General features: G+C 34.2%; 1 protein-coding gene and 1 pseudogene across 1 annotated transcript; both read left to right on the top strand.

Annotated features, from left to right (window-relative positions):
• The first annotated feature begins 464 nt into the window (after window positions 1-464).
• On the top strand, window positions 465-8,826 carry LOC141547426 (ribonuclease 3-like; annotated as a pseudogene).
• A 4,603-nt stretch (window positions 8,827-13,429) lies between these two features.
• LOC141547427 (olfactory receptor 5D18-like) lies at window positions 13,430-14,374 on the top strand. The gene has a single exon (XM_074275861.1). It carries the CDS (start codon window positions 13,430-13,432, stop codon window positions 14,372-14,374), a length of 945 nt encoding a protein of 314 aa, XP_074131962.1.
• The last annotated feature ends 266 nt before the right edge of the window (window positions 14,375-14,640 follow it).

Below are 14,640 nucleotides of genomic sequence, written 5' to 3' on the forward strand. Positions count from 1 at the left end.
CTCAGAATCCAAAAAGAGTCTGAAAAATATCTTTCAAGAAATGATCAAGGAAAATTGTCACTTACAATACCACGTTGATTTATATTGTTTGTTATATCATGCATTTGCATGTACAATAAATATTTGTTACACCACATTGAGCCTGCACTGACTATGAGGAGAGTCATCACTATAGCCTGTGCATTATTGCAATGTGCTTGTGTAATTCCTACCATGCTGATAGGTTTGTACATACCTGTTTCTAATAAGACCCTTCAGCCCAGAAACCCACTAGCAATCCCCACTTCTCTCTGGTGCTTTTCATCTCCCTTCCTTAGATGTCAGGGATGGTGTGACCACCTGTGTTCTAAAATAAACAAAAGTGGGAGATGTAAAGTACTGGAACTGAGCAGATGCACTTAGATAACCAAGGACTTAAAGTTAATTACCAATTGGACAATACTCTATTAATATATGCTTGGAGAATGACCCTGACCAACTATTTTGTGCTGGCAGGATCTGTGGGTATAGACAAAGAAGTGTGAGAGAAATCAGAGGGTGGAGGACAAGCGGGATCATTCTTTGGTGGTGGAGAGAAAGAAAGGAGGTATGGAGATTCCTATTTCTATTCGCCTGACAGGGACCCCAAAAGACGAAGAATAAAGACTTTTGCTTATCCTGACTCTGGCTGATTCTAAGATATCCAGAGTACTAACACAGTCATTACATTGTAGCACTTAAACATGTTTAATATATACTTCTTAATTGATAGATATCTGTTTAGTTTGGTTGAACTTTTTTTTGTCCATTCATATACTATTTAAATTCACATATTTTTATTTTATTGTGGAAATTGTGCCCAAATAGAATACTTCTTTAATGAGAAATATATTGTTATTAAAATAGTAATTATCAAAATAATCTTATGTTAGCTAAGAAATAGGGGGTTTTATCTTTCTTTTTTAATTAATTTTATAATTATAAAAATGTTTTTTTGACAGTACATATGCATGAGTAATTTTTTTTATAACATTGTCCCTTATATTCATTTTTCCAAATTTTCCCCTCCCTCCCTCTTAAGGGGTTTTATCAATGGAGTACTTTTGCTACACATTATATTATAATAAATTATCCTTGATATGATAAACAAATATGTAAGCTATTAGAACAAAAACTCACTGTTCAACAAAGAACTGCTAAGAAAACTGAAAAATAGTATAGGAGAAACTAGTTATACATCAGCATATTACATCATATACTAGGATTAAGTCCAAATGATTATATAGTTTATATAGTTTGCATAAAATATGTGATACTGTAAGCAAATTAAAAAAGCATAATTTATTGAAGTGATCTATATAGGCGATACATATGTAGGACCAAATAGGATATACTGAATTTTTCAAAGTGAAAATGAGTCATTTTGCATATATTTCTATTATTCTATCTCTTTATATAAATAGATATAGATACAATATAGATATAGGTATACATGAACAAAACCAATGAAATCAAAATTAAAAAGAAAGCAGAAAATTGCATTAAATATCTGATAAATACCTCATTTCACAGAGATATTGAATATTGAGTTAAGTTAATAAAAATGCTAGTCATTTCATAGTTGATCAATGGTTATAGCACATGAACAGGCAATTTTTTATGTGTTGTTAGTCAGGTTTATATTTTCTATTTTTTTAGATGTATTTATTGTGTATTAAAGTATACAGTTAAATATCTTTTTTCTTTTTTTTAAAATTAGGACTTTTTGTTGACAGAACATATGCATGGGTAATTTTTACAACATTGTCCCTTGCACTCACTTCTGTTCCAACTTTTCCCTTCCCTCCCTCCAACCCCTCCCCTAGATTGCAGTCAGTCTCATACATGTTAAACAGAATAGGTAATTTTCAGACTATTTCTAGGCCTATAAAAATTCTCCAAATTATTATTGATTAAAGAAATGCAAATTCAAACAAATTTGAAGTACAAACGTATATGTATCAAGTTGGTTCATAATGACAGAAAAGTAAAATGATAAAAAAAATAGGAATCTGGAAAAACTGGGATACTGATGCGCTTTTGGTGGCATAGTGAACTCATATATAGATGCACTTCTGGGATAGTGTACAAATCAATTTGGAGCTGTGCAAGAAAAGGGCTATAATATTATGCACATTCTTTAATTCATTCACACTACTTCTAGGTCTTTATCCAAGAGATTTTTAAAGTGAAAAATATTTAAAGCACTTTTTTTTTTTTGGTGGCTAAGAACTGGACATTGAGTATCCACTCAATGACTGACCAAATCGGGGTAAATGATTGTGATGAAACATTATTGTGCTGTAAGAAACAGCATGCAGGATTATTTAAAGGGAGAAAAACCTGGAAAAATTTATATGAACTGATCCCAAATGAAGTGAGGAGAATCAAAAGAACATTATACACAGGAAAAGCAATTTTGCATAATGATGAACTTTAAATGATTTAGTTCTTCTCAACAATAGAATGAGATAGTACAATCTAAAAGCAGTATTAAGAAAGCATGTCATTTATCTCTAAAGGAAAACAAAAACAACCACTGATACTGTCTAATACAGAATAAAACCTGCTCTTTTTTCTCTTCCTTCATTTCTTCTTTCCTAACCACAGCAGTAGCTGGTTGCTGGTGTCATCAAGAGCCTTAAGTGTCTAGGAAATGAACTACCTATATCATTTAACAAAGAAAACATAGTTAGCAGTGGTGATGATATTACAAGTTCAGGACATCTAGTGTTGAATGGTCATAGAAGAAGAATCTATAGAGCAGAGATTCTTGACTTAGGCTTGGCTAAGCTCAGATCACTAAATAGAGTCATTCAAGCAGGAGGTCGAGTAAAGAAGAAATTCTTCATTCTGAAGCTAAGTGTCACCAATGTTTTAATTGTCCTGAGCAAGATGAAGTCAATACACATTTACTAAGTTCTTTCAGAAAGCATTTATTTGAAGTGCTGGCCAAGTCTTTCTAAGGATAAATCATTCAACCATATTGACATTTGTATCTGATTATAAATTCTTAGGGGAAAATGGTGTTAATATTTGTGAATATAGGATGTTATATTAGAGAAACTTAGAGAATTATCCAAAAAAAATACTAGAAATGATTAAAAGTTTTAGCAAAGCACGAGGATATGAAATAAACCCACATAAATCACTAGCATTTCTATAAGTTACTAACAAAACCCAGGAATAAAAGACAGTAAGATTGTGTGACAATCAGCTGTGATAGATTTGGTTCATTTAATAATGATCTCATTCTAGGAAATCCCAATGTACCTGTGACAAAAACAGTCATCCTCATCCAGAGAGAGAACTATGGAGAATGATTATGGGTGAAAGTATACTATTGCCTCAGTTTCCTCATCTGCAAAATGGAAATAAAAAATAGAACCTATTTTCCAAGGTTGTTATAATAATCAGAGGACATAAGATTTATAAATTACTTAGCACATCCTTAGCAATTTCTATATTTAAATATCCTCCATGACTAACTGACTTCAATGTGTCAAAGATATGCCAAGAATTAAAGATACAAAGAAAGATAAAATAGTTTCTTAATTAAAGAAGATTGTGCTCCTCCCTATTTTACCCTCTGGTGGCGGCTGCAGTAGCGGCTACTAGCCTTTGCAGGGCCCCCGCTTCGTGTTACGCCACCCAGTTACCCTGGGAGCTTCTTGCAGGAGGAAGACTAGAGCACAGGAAGCTGAAGTAATTTTCTCAGAGCCTTGCAGCAAGTTAAAGCTCTGGACAAGGGAATTACGGTGGACGAGGAGGATCTGGTGGAAGAGCTTCAACTCAAACCTTCTGGCCTCAGAATTTGAGATAGCTTCATCCTCAGCAGTCTACTGGGCAGTACCAGTATGAACAACCAGTTGTCCCCCCAACCACTTTCACAAGTCCTCCAAGTACAAGCTACTTGCCACCCAGGCCCGATTTTGTGCCCTACCCCCCACCTGTGCCTCCAACAGCACAGACTCCTGTTACCCAGTGTCCCCTCAGGTCCCCTCTCCCCAACCATCAAGTGAGGCCAACTTTTCCAGTACCACCTTGTTTTCCTCCTATTCCTCCTCCTGTCCCTACTCCTACTAACACTTCAGTACCTGGAACAGCTGCTACACAAACTATTTTTCCCTATATGATGCCACCTCCTTCCCTGCCACCACCACCCCCAGTCATACCACCACAAGTTAATTATCCATCAGTTTATTCCAAAACCTATTCATAGCAGTCTTTCCCACCTCCTAATTTTAGTAGTTACCAGAATAACTCTAGTTCTTTTCAGACCAGCAGTAACAATAACAGCAGTAGCCATTTTAGGCACCCAGCTCAGTATCAGGTAGAAAAGCCTTCGAGTGAAAGAAGGAACCAGAAAGGAGTAAGCATTATGATGACCATCGGCATCAAAAACATAGTCATGGACATGGAGATGGACATCGGTCAGATAGTCATGGAGATCAGCGAGACAGAACCCGAAGTCCAGATAGGAGGAGACAAGAAAGTAGCCACCATAGATCAGATTATGATAGAGGAAGGACTCCACCATCGTCACCAGAGTTATGAGCATAGCAGAGAATGAGAACGGGACAGCGACAGGGACAGGCACAGGCATGGGGAAAGCAGAAGATCCCCATCTCCAGACAGATCCTACAAAAAAGAGTACAAGCGAATTAGCAGCTGATCACCAAGTAGAGAGAAGAAGAGAACTCGATGGGAAGATGACAGAGATTGATGGCTTGACAACCAGAATTCTGGCAAAGAAAAGAGCTATACCTCAATCAAGGACAAAGAGCCAGAGGATATCATTCCTGATAAAAATGAAGAAGAAGAAGAGGATCTGCTTAAACCAGTCTGGATTCCTTGTACTAATTCAGAAAGCTACTATTCTAATGATCCCATGGATCAAGTGGGAGATTCTACAGTTGTTGGGACTAGTAGGCTTCAAGATTTATATGAAAAGTTTGAAGAAGAATTAGGGAAAAGGCAAGCAAAAGCAAAAGCTGTGAGGCCCCCATGGGAGTCACCCAAGACCAAACTAGATAAGGATTTAGACAGCTCCACTGAATCTGACTGTGATTCTGATGATGATAGCAGCTGCTCCAGCAGTTCAGACTCTGATGTTTTTTACATAATTGCTGAAATCAAACGCAAAAAAGCCCACCCTGATCGACTTCCTGAAGAACTCTGGTATAATGACCCAGGACAGATGAATGATGGCCCTCTTTGCAAATGCAGTGCTAAAGCAAGTCTCACAGGAATGCAGCACAGCATCTACCCTGGTGAAGAGCCCATCAAACCCTGTCGTCTTATGACCAACAAGGCTGGCAGACTATACCACTATCGAATTGCAGTTTCACCTACTACAAATTTTTTAACTGATAAACCAACTGTTATAGAATATGATGATCATGAATATATATTTGAAGGATTTTCTGTTTGCACATGCTCCTTTGACCAATATTCCCCTGTGTAAAGTAATTAGATTTAACATAGACTACACCATTCATTTCACTGAAGAGATGATGCCTGAGAATTTTTGTGTGAAAGGCCTTGAGCTCTTTTCCTTGTACCTGTTCAGAGACATTTTGGAGCTCTATTATTGGAATCTTACGGGCCCTTCATTTGAAAATAATAGTTCATGATGACATGATGGTATACTTAGAGAACACCAAAGACTCTGCTAAAAAGCTATTAGAAATAATTCAGAATTTTACCAAAGTTGCAGGATAAAAAATAAATCCACATAAATCCTCAGCATTTTTATACATTACCAACACAATCCAACAGCAAGAGATACAAATAGAAATTGCATTCAAAATAACGGTCGATAGTATAAAATATTTGGGAATATATCTACCAAAGGAGAGTCAGGAATTATATGAGCAAAATTACAAAACACTTGCCACAAAAATAAAGTCAGATTTAAATAATTGGAAAGACATTCAGTGTTTTTGGATAGGCCGAGCGAATATAATAAAGATGACAATACTCCCTAAACTAATCTATTTATTTAGTGCTATACCAATCAGACTCCCAAGAAACTATTTTAATGACCAAGAAAAAATAACAACAGAATTCATATGGAACAACAAAAGGTTGAGAATTTCAAGGGAAGTAATGAAAAAAAAATTAAGTGAAGGTGGTCTAGCTGTACCTGATCTAAAACTGTATTATAAAGCAACAGTTACCAAAACCATTTAGTATTGGCTAAGAAATAGGCTAGTTGGTCAGTGGCATAGGTTAGGTTCACAGGAAAAGATAGTGAATAAAAATAGCAATCTAATCTTTGACAAACCCAAAGATCCCAAATTTTGGGATAAGAAGTCATTATTTGACAAAAACTGCTGGGAAAACTGGAAATTAGTATGGCAGAAACTAGGCATGGACCCACATTTAACATCACATACTAAGGTAAGATCAAAATGGATCCAAGATTTAGGCATAAAGAATGAAATCATAAATAAATTGGAGGAACATGGGATGGTTTACCTCTCAGACTTGTGGAGGAGGAAGGAGTTTGTGTCCGAGGGAGAACTAGAGACCATTATTGATTACAAAATAGAAAATTTTGATTACAACAAATTAAAAAGCTTCTGCACAAACAAAACTAATGCAAACAAGATGAGAAGGGAAGTAACAAGTTGGGAAAACAGTTTTACAATTAAAGGTTCTGATAAAGGCCTCATCTCCAAAATATACAGAGAATTGACTTTAATTTATAAGAAATCAAGCCATTCTCCAATTGATAAATGGTCAAAGGATATGAACAGACAATTTTCAGATGATGAAATTAAAACTATTTCCACTCATTTGAAAGTGTTCCAAATCACTATTGATCAGAGAAATGCAAATTATGACAACTCTGAGATATCATTACACACCTGTCAGATTGGCTAAGATGACAGGAACTAATAACGATGAATGTTGGAGGGGCTGTGGGAAAACTGGGAAACTGATGCATTGTTGGTGGAGTTGTGAAAGAATTGGAGAGCAATCTGGAATTACGCCCAAAAAGTTATCAAAATGTGCATAACCTTTGACCCAGCAGTGCTACTCCTGGGCTTATATCCCAAGGAAATACTAAAGAAAGAAAAGGGACCTGTATGTAACAAAATGTTTGTGGCAGCCCTTTTCATAGTGGCTAGAAACTGGAAAATGAATGGATGCCCATCAATTGGAGAATGGTTGGGTAAATTATAGTATATGAATGTTATGGAATATTATTGTTCTGTAAGAAATGACCAACAGGAGGAATACAGAGAGGCTTGGAGAGACTTACATCAACTGATGCTGATTGAAATAAGCAGAACTAGGAGATCATTATACACTTCAACAATGATACTGTACGAGGATGTATTCTGATGGAAGTGAATATCTTCAACATAGAGAAGAGCTAATCCAATTCCAATTGATCAATGATGGACAGAATCAGCTACACCCAGAAAAGGAACACTGGGAAATGAGTGTAAACTGAGAGCATTGTTTTTTGTTTTGTTTTGTTTTGTTTTGTTTTGTTTTGTTTTGTTTCTCTTCACAGATTATTTTTACCTTGCGAATACAATCCTTCCTTTGCAACAACAACAACAACAAAATGCGGTTCTGCACATATATATTGTACATAGGATATACTATAAGATATGTATGGGAATAACTGCCATCTAGGGGAGGGGGTGGAGGGAAGGAGGGGAAAAACTCGGAACAGAAGGGAGTACATGGGATAATGTTGTAAAAAAAATTACCTATGCATATGTACTGTCAAATAAAATGTTATAATTATAAAAATTAATAAAAAATTAAAAAGATTAATAATAATAAAAAAGAAAAGAAAATAATAGTTCATGCTGTCCAAGATTTCATTTCATGCCACGTTTTGTAAGATTTCTACCAGATGGAGGAAAGGAAGTGCTATTAATGTACCAGATTCTACTCTATTTGTTGAGATGTAACAAAGCTTTAGTGCCTGAAGAAGAGATTGCAAATATGCTTCAGTGGGAAGAACTTGAATGGCAGAAATATGCAGAGGAATGCAAAGGGATGATTGTTAACAATCCTGGCATGAAACCTATCTCAGTACGCATTGATCAACTGGATCAGGAACAATTCAACCCTGTTGTGATTACTTTCCCAATTATTGTCCACTTTGGAATATGCCCTGCCCAGTTGAGTTATGCAGGAGACCCTCAGTATCAGAAGCTATGGAAAAGCTATGTTAAGCTCCGCCACCTCTTGGCAAACAGCCCCAAAGTCAAACAAGCTGACAAGCAAAAGTTGGCACAGAGAGAGGAAGCTCTTCAAAAAATTCAACAGCAGAATACAATGAGAAGAGAGGTGACTGTGGAACTGAGTAGTCAAGGACTCTGGAAAACTGGTATCTGCTCTGATGTTTGCCAGCATGCAATGATGCTTCCAGTTTTGACTCATTACATTCATTATCATCAATGCTTGATGCATCTTGACAAGTTGATAGGATATACTTTCCAAGATCATTGTCTCCTACAGCTAGCAATGGCTCATCCCAGTCATCACCTAAACTTTAGAATGAATCCTGATCATGCTCATAACTCTTTATCCAACTGTGGGATACATCAACCCAATTATGGAGACAGAAAAGTCTATCATATGCGCTTGAGGAAAAAAGGAATTAACACCTTAATAATAAATATCATGTCACGCGTTGGTCAAGATGACCCTACTTCCAGCCACAGACTGAACCCGAACTCCAGCAAGCTCAGATCACTAAATAGAGTCATTAAAGCATTCAAGTTGAGTAAAGAAGAAATTCTTCATTCTGAAGCTGTGTCACCAATGCTTTAATTGTCCTGAGCAAGACGAAGTCAATATACATTTACTCAATTCTTTCAGAAAGCATTTATTCGAAGTGCTGTCCAAGTCTTTCTAAGGATAAATCATTCAAACATGTTGACATTTGTATCTGATTATAAATTCTAAGGGGGAAATTGTACTAATATTTGTGAATATAGGATGTTACATTAGAGAAACCTAGACAATTATCCAAAAAAAAATACTAGAAATGATTAAAAGTTTTAGCAAAGCACCAGGATATGAAATAAACCCACATAAATCACTAGCATTTCTATAAGTTATTAACAAAACCCAGGAATAAAAGACAGTAAGATTGTGTGACAATCAGCTGTGATAGACTTGGTTCATTTAATAATGATCTCATTCTAGGAAATCTCAATGGACCTGTGACGAAAACAGTCATCCACATCCAGAGAGAGAACTATGGAGAATGATTATGGATGAAAGTATACTATTGACTCAGGTACTTCATCTGCAAAATGGAAATGAAAAATAGAACCTATTTTTCAAGGTTGTTACTAGTCAGAGCACATAAGATTTATAAATTATTTAGCACATCCTTAGCAATTTCTATATGTAAATATCCTCTATGACTAACTGACTTCAATGTGTCAAAGCTATGCTAAGCATTAAAAATACAAAGAAACATAAGAGTTTCTTAATTAAAGAAGATTGTGTAATGTAAAGAAGAAAACACAAAAATATTCATATTTATGTCTCTCTCTCCATAAATATATTTTATATGATTTTATATATATTTTATTTTAAAATGATTTGATATATATATATATATATATGTATATATGTTATTTTATATGAATATTAATATTATTAATTAATATGTTAATTAGAAAAAATTAGAGAAAATTAAAATGCAGAAAAAGACTAAGATTAAAAGGATATTGGAACATGTTTCTGTAAGAGGTAGGGTTTTAACTCAGACTTGAAGCAAGGTAGGGCAGTAATAAATCTTTTAAAACAAAAGTGGAAGTAATTCTGTTATCCTACCTTTTATCCTATTGGGGTGCACCTGTTTATAATGTTCTTATATTGGGCAGTTCAAATTCAACCCCACTATAGGTCAACTACTAAGAAAGACAATTATATTTATAATATTTTGGATTATACTTTTCTCAATTGCTTCATCTTAGGAGACTTCTTGATTAATAATATCAAAAGAGATTTTAGTCAATTCCAAATAGTATGAATGGAAAATAAACCTCTGCTAGTAACCATCCCTTCTGATTTCAAGAACATCCAATTCTCTAAAGGCATCATTTCCACTTATTATTTATTTGGGCCCTAGCCAGGCCAATTCATTAGTTTCTGGCATTTCTTTCACACTTTGTTTAGATACAAATAAAACTGGCAGCATCCATGTGGAAGCAGGTGATTTGCACAGTAAGAACACATGTCTTTCACTCTGAGTTTTGCTGTCCATGAAGAGACATTTATTGCTTTGCTAGAGTCAGTTCAAAATGTGGTTTAATTTCCATTTTCATACATGATTTAAATATTCATTACTAGCTTAATTCTGATTTTGATAAAATATTGGGGAATAAGATATTTTCTATTAATGGTCATTTTTGCTACCATTTACAAGCTCAATATTCATTGATCTATGGATTTAGGAATTAACCTTCTCTAACTTTTTGATTACTATAGTTATATATAGAAAACCTCTTATGCTTCCTATTTAAAAACAAAGATTGCTACTAGAAAACTTCTGCAAATCCTTTGATTTGAAAGGAACTGCCAGACAAAGAAGGTAGGTACTGTTCTCATATTATCCTTTTCACTATCATCTTTGTGTATTAAAGAGATAGTTATTGTTTTGTGAGCTGTGTGGTAAGTCACAAGGATGCTAAGAAGTATTAGCCTCTCAATTCAAGATCTCATAGTCCATATTGGAAGACACACACACACACACACACACACACACACAATACACAAATGCAAATGTCAGAGACCACAAACTAAATGCCTATTGATTCTTATAGATAATTGGTATAACTGATTTTAAGATAAAGTGCAGTCAATAAGGCTAGTTACTGAGAAAATTCTTATTAAAGGTCAAACTGGAACAAATCCTGAAGGAAATGTAGCATGAGGATCAAGGACATTAAAGGTAGGGGAAGTTGTATGAATAAAATCAGAAAAAATAATGTTATATTCCAGGGAATTATGATTAGTACACTTTAGCTGAAAAAGTTTCTTCATTTAAGAGAACATTATGGAGCTAGGGCTGTGGAAGAAGGTATTTTTTCAGCATAAAACAATGTAAAAAATTGAATGTCAGGTAATGGACTTGATGATTGACTTTAGCTTTCCAGATACTCTAGTACAGAGGCTCTTTCAGATAATACCAAAGACTTCTTTCATCAAGTCTCAGGTGAATACACCAGGAGCTCAGCTTTCTGATTCAGAAATTTTGTTGTTCAAAATGAATTTTCCCCTATCTCTGCTCAAACTATATTGTAGAGTTAATCAAAGTGCAGAATCTCTTCTTTGACCCCATCAAATGATAATTGTATTAAATCTATTACTGCATATGTCACATTTGAAAAGTAAGAATAATAATAGTAGGAAATGATTTTTTTTAAGGTAGTGACTATCTAACCTTCTATTTCCCGTCAACACTAATTTTAACAGCATAAATGGCTGAATATTTTTGACTATGAAGATATTTCTTCTAATGTTAGAAATTATATTTTAGAGCAGTAAGAATTATAGTAAAAGTTTGGTAAAGTTTTAAATAAAGGATCATAGTAAAAGAAAATGGACTTGGGGTAGCTAGGTAGCACAGTGGATAGAGCACTAGGCCTGAAGTGAGGAGGACTTGCCTTTAAATCTGGCCTCAGACACTTAACACTAGCTGTGTGATCATAAGCAAATTACTTAACCCCAATTGTAGTGTGCTTTCCTTCTTAAAAATTTCTTCAAAATTTATAGAGTAGATAACGAGTTTTGAGATTCAAGTGTATTTAGAGAATATATTCAAAATTAACAAACATTATTATTAACAAGCAATAGGAGGCTAATTTTTCCATTCACTATAGCTTGGAAAAAATGTGCACTATTTATACCAGAAATATAAATTCTGAAATTTATATGAAATGTTTCCTCTAATTCCCAACCCCTGCTGAGAAATCACATAATAATTCAGCAAGGGGATAGAGAAACTAAATAGATAGAAATACAGATAGACAAATAGATATCTCTCTATATATACATATATATGCACATATATGTATATATACACACATATATGCATATTGATAGATAAACATATATATATACACACATACACAAATGCACACACATTTGTTAGAAAATAGACCTGAAAGAGAGATGAAATTATAGATAAAAACATAGGAATTTTGATAACTAAGTTAAATGATGACATTGCAGAAAGAGTGTCAAAAATTGAGTAGGGAAAAATTGAAAAGAAATAAAGATAAAAATGAATGATTGTTTGTTTTATTCCTATCTGGAAATAAATGAAAGGAAAATTAACAAGGAAAGAAACGTATTTTTTGGATTTTCTCCATCCAGAATTTTCAGCATTTGGACATTGCTTTCAATTTCATCATTTCATACTGACTATTAAATATTTTATAGCTGTCATGTTCAAAAACATCATAGATCCTATTAGTCACCCCTAATTCTACCCTCCTGTTCACATGCAAACATAATATATCTCTCTTTACTTCTGCCCTTTGCTCTCCTCTAAATTATGAGAATAGAAAAAAAAAAGTATATATGGGATCCTGTAAAATTTTAAGAACTCTAAGTTAAATGATAAGGTAGAGTTCAATAAAAAATTGAAATTAGAATGTCTAGAACTAAATACCAAAAAAATAGAATAAATAAAGATTAAACTGCAAAATTATTTTGTTTTATTCCTGTATGGAAATATATGTTAGAAAAAAACAAATAAAGAAAGAAAAATTTCTTGGGAATTTCATCATGCAGAATTTTCAATATTTGGACATTACTGTTATCTGTATCATTTTCTGTGTTGTATGACTTTCAAAGGCAGAACCATGATACTGTTACTTCCCCATAATATCATTTCTCATTCAGCATGCAACCAGGCATTCCTCTACTTTCCTCTTCTCTAAATTAAGAATCCAATTTGTTCTTGTTTCCTTATACATCCTTTATACATTTCTCACAAAGCCTGATTTGATTTGTTATCAATAAATACACATATTACAAGCAAATTATTATTATTTATTATTATTTTTGTCTCTACCAGTAACTTCTTTAATATAAACAGGATTCAAGGTGGAATTAACTCTTTCAAAGTGGAGTGATATCTAACCTGTTACTTGGGTCATCAATACATTCCTTGGTTAACTGGGAATTAGATAATTATTGCAGGGTCACAGGTAAGAAAAGAAGTAAGATTTTTTGTCTTCAAATTTGACTCTTTATCTCTTAAGAAACATTGTCGTTCATAGAGGAATTGTTCAATTAATTTAAATGTCCTTTAAGTTCCGTTCTTTATTTAAACCCAGCTTTTACCTATGTCCCACTATCATTTTGTTTTTCAGAATTTACTTTCAACTTCTTTTGAACATTTGCCATAATGGTCTCTGATAGAAATCACAGTTCTCCAGCCATATTCATTCTCTTCGGATTCTCTGAGTACCCAGAATTTCAGACTCTTCTCTTTTTGTTGTTCTTGGCCATCTACATGACCAGTGTAATGGGGAATCTTGGAATGATCACAATCATTGCTATTAATCTGAAGTTACACACTCCAATGTATTTTTTCCTTAAGCACTTATCTTTTGTGGATTTCTGTTACTCCACTATTGTTACACCAAAACTGATGGAAAACTTAGTTGCAGAAGATAGGACAATGTATATTTCTACTTGCATCACACAATTCTTCTTTTTTGCTGCTTGTGCTTTGATTGACACATTCATTTTGGCAGTGATGGCATATGACCGCTTTGTGGCCATTTGTAAACCCCTTTTATACATGGTTATCATGTCCCAGAAAAATTGTGTCCTGCTGATGGCTGTAGCATACTCCTGGGGCATACTTTTCTCTCTGCTCCTCACCAACTCTCTTCTTACATTATCTTTTTGTGGGACTAGCATCATTGATAATTTTCTGTGTGACTATTCCAGCATACTCTATGCTGCCTGCTCTGATAAACATTTTTGTGAGTTGATATTTCTTATCTTTGCAAATTTTACTATGTTGAGCACACTCATAGTCATAATCTCTTCTTATATTTTTATTTTTGTGACTGTGATGAAGATGCATTCAGTTAGGGCAAGGCATAAAGCCTTCTCCACTTGTGCCTCCCATCTGACAGCTGTTGGAATCTTTTATGGAACTGTTTTATTCCTCTATTGTATACCCAATACCCAAAGCTCTTGGTTCACCATTAAAGTGGGTTCTGTTTTCTATAGTGTGATCATCCCTATGTTAAACCCCTTAATATACAGTTTGAGGAACAATGAAGTGAAGGAAACAATCAAGAAATTAATGGGCAAAAATTATTTCTCACTAAATTAGTACTATCTTTATCATCACCATTATCACCGTTGCAACAACAGAAAGACCAACTACTAAACATCAACATCAACATCCATTCCTTAAATATTCCATTCAAATTGATGACTTCATTCCCTTAAATTAATGACGAATGCATTCAGAAACTCTAACCTAATACTCCTCTGATATCTAGAATTAATTATTTTACATGTGTCACACTTTGTGAATGCACTTAGTGAATGGCTAAGTGAAAAAAAAAACAAGGCAAAAATCTAAAAAATTAAACA

Source organism: Sminthopsis crassicaudata, chromosome 6 (genome assembly GCF_048593235.1).
Source record: "Sminthopsis crassicaudata isolate SCR6 chromosome 6, ASM4859323v1, whole genome shotgun sequence".
Lineage (NCBI taxonomy): Eukaryota > Metazoa > Chordata > Mammalia > Dasyuromorphia > Dasyuridae > Sminthopsis > Sminthopsis crassicaudata.

What these genes read in the sequence shown, in the direction of transcription:
- LOC141547427 (XM_074275861.1), top strand. Translation starts at nt 13,430, where the DNA reads ATGGTCTCTGATAGAAATCACAGTTCTCCAGCCATATTCATTCTCTTC.